Source organism: Lipotes vexillifer, unplaced genomic scaffold (genome assembly GCF_000442215.2).
Source record: "Lipotes vexillifer unplaced genomic scaffold, Lipotes_vexillifer_v1.1 scaffold393, whole genome shotgun sequence".
NCBI lineage: Eukaryota > Metazoa > Chordata > Mammalia > Artiodactyla > Lipotidae > Lipotes > Lipotes vexillifer.
The window spans coordinates 2,911,062-2,918,826 of NW_006774564.1; the positions used below are offsets into that span (position 1 = coordinate 2,911,062).

Consider the following 7,765-nt stretch of genomic DNA (forward strand, 5'->3'; position numbering starts at 1 on the left):
TAGGGAAATTATCCTTGCCTTCAGTCATTTATTCAAGAAAAATGGTGATAAAATCTCTTAAAAGAAAGCCTTTTTCCAGCTCTGGGTTTTCATTGTCTATATTTTAAGGATGCAATATTAGAAGTATAAAATCTTTTTTATTAGAGAATCTAATCTTTTTATTAGAGCATCTTTTATTAGAGAATTTTGATCAAAACTGTTTCTAGTTTTCTCCTCTAATTCCTTAGAAGACAAATTAGGCTCTTCACTAAAATTTTGTTTCTTTGACTGAAATGATGATCATTGTAATACTTTACTAATGGTTAACTGTGTTTGAGAAAAATCTATGACTGCATGACTCTATACATCTCAGTACTCAAGAAGAATATCTTATGAGGATGTATCTTTAAATTTTGATCCATGTATTTGTCTTACCAGTTACACTCACAGTGTGAGTGCTCAGAAAATGTTGAATATTTTTCCTGGCATAGCCTTTATATTTCAGGGTAGCCCAGGAATTAACAATGGAAATTAAAATCAAATATGGGGAGGGTAAACTTGCATTTCAGAGAATGTTACCTGTTTTTGTTGAAGCAACCTGAAAAAAGGAAAGTTTAGAATATTAGAACCATAAAGAAAAACACCATTTGGGGAAATGTAAAACCTAAATCAGAGCAGTAATATACTTAGCACAACATGTTTATACATAATGTGAGCAATCTTCCAATCCACACACAGTATTTATTTGCACAACTTATTTTCCAACACTCAAATCTACCGCAATCCTAAATAAAATTGAGAGGATAGAGAGAGATCACATTACTGTTTCATTTTTCTCCCTGAATCTGCCTATTGAACTAAGTCAGTAGCTGCTGATGGATTTTTCAGAAATCTTTGTTCTTAAAACATAATGACATTCTTGTTTTCTTTCACTAGTAAATTGCATTAAATTTCAAACACACAAACATATACAATCTTGGTATGCCTCCAAAGTATTTTGATTTCCATCTCCCCACCCCTGAGGCCCTCAAAAAAAGAGAAAGATATTGAATGTATCTTTCTTTACCCCTAAATAGTTGCAGGTAGGTTGGAATGGTGAACTCACCATTTTAAGGCAGATAAGACTGAATCCAATCACAGACAAACATTTCACCTGTCCACCAGCCATCCTGTTGGACTGAGCACTCACATGGCACACAACAAAGTGGGCAGGGTCCTCTTTGGTCCCCAGGTGGGCAGCACTGTTTGTCGCTGGGATGTGGGGCTGTGATTCTGGGAACAGACCCCGGGAAGTAGCTCCTCCCCTTCTGTGTGGAGCTGACCTGTAACTAGGGGCACCTGGAGACTGGCAGGTACAGGTATTGCAGAGACTGAAAAAAAAGAAGAGAGTGGAAGAAAGCTATGCCAAGGGGGTCAAAATGCTACTGTAACATGGGTTTCAAGGTGATGTGTAGAATGCTCCCCTTTTCTATTAAAAATTCTTTTCTAAATAAAAATTTTATGAAGCTGTAGAGAAATTATTGACATAGTGAAATGATCCTTTTAAACTTGGGGATCCTGACCAGTTTTATTTTTTCTTTTTCACCTTTATTTGTTGTTCTTATTGTTGTTTCAGTACAAAGTGATCGGTTCTGCTGTCGGCTGGTGTGGAGGGATTGGGGACATGTTGTTTAAGGGTAGAAACTTAAAACTAGTAGATAAAAAGTTCTGGGAATCTAACGTACAACATAGCGATTATAGTTAACAATATCGTACTATAAACTTCAAAGTTGCTAAGAGACTAAATCTTAACTGTTCTCCACACAAAAAAGAAATGATAATTATGTGATGCTATAGAGATGTTAGCTAATGCTACTGTTAATCATATTACAATATATAAATGTATCAAAATATCACTTGTACACCTCAAACTTATGCCTCAAACTTGACAGTGTTATGTGTCAGTTACATTCAAGAAAGGGAGGAAGGAAGGAAGGGAGGAAGGAAGGAAGGAAGGAAGGAAGGGAGGAAGGGAGGGAGGGAGGGGGAAAGGAAGAAAGAAAGGGAAAGGGCAGCAGCATGTCCCTGTGCTGAGAAAGACAATGGGAGGTCCTTAATGAGCACATTAAATCCATCCATCCCCAGTACCTCCCTGCCATTTACAAAAGGGATTACAAAAGTGGGGAGGAAGCATATGTTCATTATCTGAATTATTGTAATGGTTTCATGTGTGTATACATATGTCAAAACATTGAGTTTATATTATAAATATGTGCAGTTTATGTTATGTCAGTTTTACATCCTTGAAGTTGTTTAAAAATATCAGTCTAACTCAGAGCTCTAAGATCCTTCTACTAAACCACTCTGTCTTCTATGAGTTGACTACTATGAATTCAAGGCATTTTCATTTGTGCATTTAAAAAATATATATGGAGTACCTACTGTATACCAGGCATTGCTCTGGACACTGGGGATATAAACATAAGCAAACCAGAGCTCTGTGCTCATGGAACACACACTCTAGCAGAGGAAGGCCAAAAGAAGCAGCTAACGTTAGAACTATCTAATGTCAGGTGTTGCTAAATGTTATGAAGAAAAATAAAGCAGAGTAACAGGAGACAATATTGAGGGATAGAGTTTAGTTTGTATACCATGGTCAGAGAGGACTTCTCCAGCAATGAGGTGCTTGAACATGGGCATCAGGGAAGTGAGGATGAGTCTCTTGGAAACCTAGGAAAAGAGCATGCCAGGCAGAGGGAAGAGGAAGGGCAAAGGCCCTGAAGAGCAAGAGGGCTTGGCCAGAGCAACGTGAGCACTCACACCCCCTTCCTGCCGGAGTGCTGGTGGCTGACTCTCTAGCTGAATCTCTCTCGGGCTTGCCCTTAGCTAAGAGCTGCCTTGCTCAAAGTTACACCCTCTTCCCTGGGGTGCCCACATCTAAAGACTGGGAGGTGGACACATATAGTTTCGCCTTGCCTGATTTCAGGAGGGAAGAGCTGAATGGTGCACTATGGCATCTACCAGGGTCGGGGGAGGGTGAGACTAGAGAGGCACCTAGGGAGCAAAATTTTAAGGAGGCCCCACTCTCAGGTTCACACAAACCCAGAGTTCCAGAGGTTTATGGTCATGAATTCAAAGAGATGCCAGTCAGCATGATTGTGTATTTTTTCTGGTCACGTGCAGGCACAGAGTAGGCTGAGAGTTGTATTTAAGTAGGACTAGGGTATTACTAGACAAGTATGATGGAGAGAGACTGCAGCAAGGGAATTGAGAGTGTTTACAAGGAAGTGATTTATAACACTGGACTGTGGAAACTAAGTTGGGTGGGCAAGGAAGTGAGGCTTGCTGCCATGTCTCACTACCACAGAGGCAGAGGGGACTGCAATGCAGAGTGAAAAGTCAGCAGGAGCAATAGGCTGGAGAACCCAGTGGAGTTAAAGAATTGTCGGAAAGGATATGAGAGGGAAGTAAGCAGAAAATGGAGGAGTTGGTGAGTAGAGAATGGGATGTTTGAAATGGAAACTCCGGAGAAGTTTCAGTTATTGGTGATGGGGCAGTTCTAGGATGTAACCATGGGAAATGGCAGATGAGGTCAGGTGGAAGAAAAACATCATTGGAAGTCAGGCGATCAAGAAACTGAGAGGCCCGAGAATTGGAAAGATTGTTCAGTGGGTATTGGAATTACTAAGAATTCTAACAGTAGTGAGGAAAGAGGTATTGAGATGTTTGTTAAACTCTAAGGATTAAAATACTAGGGGAGTATCTTTTGAGGTCTGTGAATGACATGAACAACTGAGGGATAATGGATGGTATAATCTGATGACATGAACTTTAGAGGAGCTGGGAGGTTCAGGGAATAGGGAGAAACAATGATCTGGAAATACAATGATTTTATGTTAGCAACTGATTTCTGGCTAATGTCAACTTCTTAGTTGTTGTCAAACAGGTTCCATGGAGAAACAATGCATATAAAGCAGTTGTTTTGTAATATAAATTTACTTAAAAATTTTGAATTACTAAGCTTACCAACTGTCTGAAGTTCTCTTTTCAGGAATGGGACTCCACAAAGCAGTAAATGCTTGAGTTTTGGTCCTGAGGGGTACGGAGCTAAGACGATGAAGAGGTGAAGCAGTTATAAGAGTGAGTCTGTTTAGGGAATTCCCTGGTTGTCCAGTGGTTAGGAATCAGTGCTTTCACTGCTGGGACCAAGTTCAATCCCTGGTTGGGGAACTAAGATCCTGCAAACTGCACGGCGTGGCCAATAAATAAATAAATAAATAAAATCAAGTTTAAAATTAAAAAAATAATAATAAGAGTGAGTCTGTTTAAACATTCTTAGTGTACTAATGGGGTAATACTAGGAAAATCAAGATTAGTCAATCATCCAAAGTCCAAGAGAAGGGCTGAAAAATAAAAGACAAGAACGTCCCTGGGGGCTTCCCTGGTGGCGCAGTGGTTGAGAGTCCGCCTGCCAATGCAGGGGACATGGGTTCGTGCCCTGGTCCGGGAAGATCCCACATGCCGCGGAGTGGCTGGGCCCGTGAGCCATGGCTGCTGAGCCTGCGCGTCCGGAGCCTGTGCTCTGCAACGGGAGAGGCCACAACAGTGAGAGGCCCGCGTACCACACACACAAAAAAGCTAAGACTAGAAAACTTCGAGAAGGAGACTAAGGAGAAAATCTGCAAGATTTTAGGGTAGGCAAAGGTTCCTGCCAATGCAGGTGTCACAGGTTTGATCCCTGGTCCGGGAAGATCCCACATGCCGTGGAGCAACTAAGCGCGTGCGCCACAACTACTGAGCCTGCACTCTGGAGCCTGTGAGCCACAACTACTGAAGCCCGCGCGCCTAGAGCCCGTGCTCGGCAACAAGAGCAGCCACCGCGATGAGAAGCCCGCGCACCGCAATGAAGAGCAGCCGCCACTCACCGCAACTAGAGAAAGCCCACGCGCAGCAACGAAGACCCAACTCAGCCAAAAATAAATAAATGTTTTAAAAAAGGTTAAAAAAAGAAAGATAAAAACAAGGGGTTGGAATGAGAGAGAAAATGTTAGGATAACCCACAATACCTGTGTCCATGTTTCTTGACATCTAACCTCCTTTACTAAGCTAACGTTAAATATTTTAGTTTTTGTTACTTAGTATACAATTCCAGATTTCAAATCTGTAACGCTAGGATCTGTTTCGCTGAGAGTGACAGAAAACCTATAAAGAAAGTGGCTTAAACAGAAGTTTCTTTCTGATATAAAGTATTAGAGCAGAGCATCCAGGAGTGTATGGCAATTCGAGTCCATGGAGTCAGAGACCCAGGCTCCTTTCAATTCTTTCATTGGTCATCTCTAGAATGAGGCCTTCTTTTTATTGATCCAAGATAAAGCTCCAGGTATCATATCAAATTTCTAAGCAGCAGAATTCAGTAAGGTGAGAGGGAAAAGATGAACTATATTCCAGTAAGCTCTTAAGAAAGGTTCCTTCTGCCACTTACATCCTGTTGGTCAGAAGTTGGTCTCATGGCTATGTCAACTGAGCTGAAAGGAAAAAAAAAGAAGGCATACACAGTCAAAAAATTCTATTGCTATGGAAGAAGGGAAGAATGGAGACTTAACAGTGGGCAGTCTCTGCCACATGAATGAACGAATAAGGTATAGGCATAAGGCATAAGCTTAGGGCAGAATTTGCGACATTTAACAGAAGGATAAAGAGAGAGAAGTAAGGAGGAAAATGGGATAGATGTGACTGCAGCTAATCTTATAGTTTGGGGAAGAGAAGGCAGCAAGTATAGGGACTTTCCACTTGATAGTCTCTATGTGAAGCGAGTATGAGTATGAAGGTGGAGTAGGGGACTTAAGAAACTAGTGAAGATTTGAAATACCCATTGTAGGGGAAATAAAAAGAATTGTTTAGTGATATAGAAGGAATACAGAGTAGACTTGATTGTCCAGGAAAAGACTGGACACTATGAGATTTACGGTTGTCCTCATTCATACTCCATCCTTCCACTATACCTGTACCTTCCCCTTTTGCTTTTGGGGAGACCATTTCTACCAAGGAAAAGGAATTGTACCTAGGACTTCTTTTTTGACTTCCTTGCCAAGTCCAATCAAGTAGGTGACATTTTCTTACTGGTGCCGAGTGCAGACAGATAAGAATTAAATGTCAAGGAAATTGACAGGAAGACCTTCACTGATCAGGGATCCCTGGTGGTTACAATAGAACAAACTAGAGTTAGGCTCATGGTTCCAAGGAAGAGAAACTCAGGCTATCTTATGGGAAACAGAGGAATTGCAAGAATACCCATTGACCATACTGGAAAACAAAAAACACTAGAAAGCCAGCAAGAAGCGAGGCAGCTTCAGGGTAGTTATTTATCGTGGTATCTCTTTCACATGAGCCTCTTCATATCACAGCTATACAAGTCTTGTCCATTCTTCTAAGGACTGGACAATTCTTAGCTCTCAGTCAAAATTCTAGAAGGGGCCAGTCTGATTCACTTACATAATTCTCAACAAATTTACTGGGTTGAGTCCTTTATACCGGACTACATCAGGAGTTATCAACCAAACTAATGAAGTGGCTCCCTTATGACTGGTATCTTAATCCACTGTATCAGTCAGGGGGGATACAGAAAACACACAGTAATTTGAACAAGGAAAATTTTATATAAAGAATTACTAACCAGCAACAGGGGATTAATTACTAAGGGTAAAGAAAGCTCTTAAGAATACAGAAATAGCGGCTATAGGAGCAGCCACTACCTCTAGGACTGAAGCAGAGGACCCAACGAAGGAGCCAATTTTTCAGTTTCCATTGCAAGGCTGAGATTCAGATTTTGTTGGAGAGGGTGTGGCTGCGACCCACTGAAGCCCAGGGCTGGAGAGGAGGGCGTTGTCAACAAAACTAGTTAGGAAGGCACCCCACTGGGTGTGCCAAGACTTATTGGGAAGTTGCCAGCTGGTGCACCAAGACATGCTGGGAAGCCGGCAGGGGGACCAGTGGACCTGCTGGGAAACACCCTCTTTTGAGGTGCCACTGGGTGTCTACATGCCACTGGCCCCTACACACTGCAAAAGCAATAAAGAAAACACACCAAAAAGAAAACACACAAGAACCAGGAAGAGAAGCTCCTTTCTTCTGCAGCATCCCTTCAGCATCTTCTGACAAGCTTAACAAAACTTGCCAGCAAGCAAGAGAAATATTTAAAGGGCTCAGCTCCTGTATCACAAAGCAGAGCAATGAAGGGTGGACTTAGGAGCCAAGAAATAGATAACCGGCACATCCACAAATCAGTGGTGGTCCCTACACAAGGCTCAGTATAATGCAATTTCCCAGAACAGGGGTCAGAGACAGAGCACTTCATTCCAGAAGAAATGTTCACTGGATCAGTACTTGGATTGGCTTAGATGAGTCCAGCATCTAAGAAATTTCCTCTTTTGGTACTATTGAATATCAAGGACACTGGTGATTTCAGAATTTCTAAATAGGAGGGAAGGAGGGCAAGAGTACTTCTCTTGCCGGCAAGCACTGTCATTTTCTGTTTTCACTTAGTTTATTCAAAATGTTAGGAATTTATTTGTGGGTGGTGGCTAAATCCACTGACTCAATAGAGAAATAATTCGGCTTCAGAATGGCTAGAAAAAGTACTGACAAAGGAAAACAAGCTTTATAGATTTGCGGACTTTAGGTGCTTGCAGATCAGGGAAGCTTACATGAGGATTTTCCTGATTCTTTTTTTTTTTTTTGGCCGCACCACGCGGCTTGTGGGATTTTAGTTCCCTGACCAGGGATTGACCACAGGCCTTCGGCAGTGAGA

General features: G+C 41.7%; 1 protein-coding gene across 1 annotated transcript in view; it reads right to left on the bottom strand.

Annotated features, from left to right (window-relative positions):
• The window catches only part of FNDC7 (fibronectin type III domain containing 7), a 22,660-nt gene extending 21,513 nt beyond the window's left edge, over positions 1-1,147 (bottom strand). Inside the window, exons 1-2 of the mRNA XM_007449337.1 lie at positions 1,085-1,147; positions 559-577 (exon numbers count right to left, since the gene is read on the bottom strand). Of these exons, the coding sequence (XP_007449399.1) occupies positions 559-577; positions 1,085-1,147 (82 nt within the window). The remainder of the gene's footprint in view (positions 1-558; positions 578-1,084) is intronic.
• Positions 1,148-7,765: the final 6,618 nt, after the last annotated feature.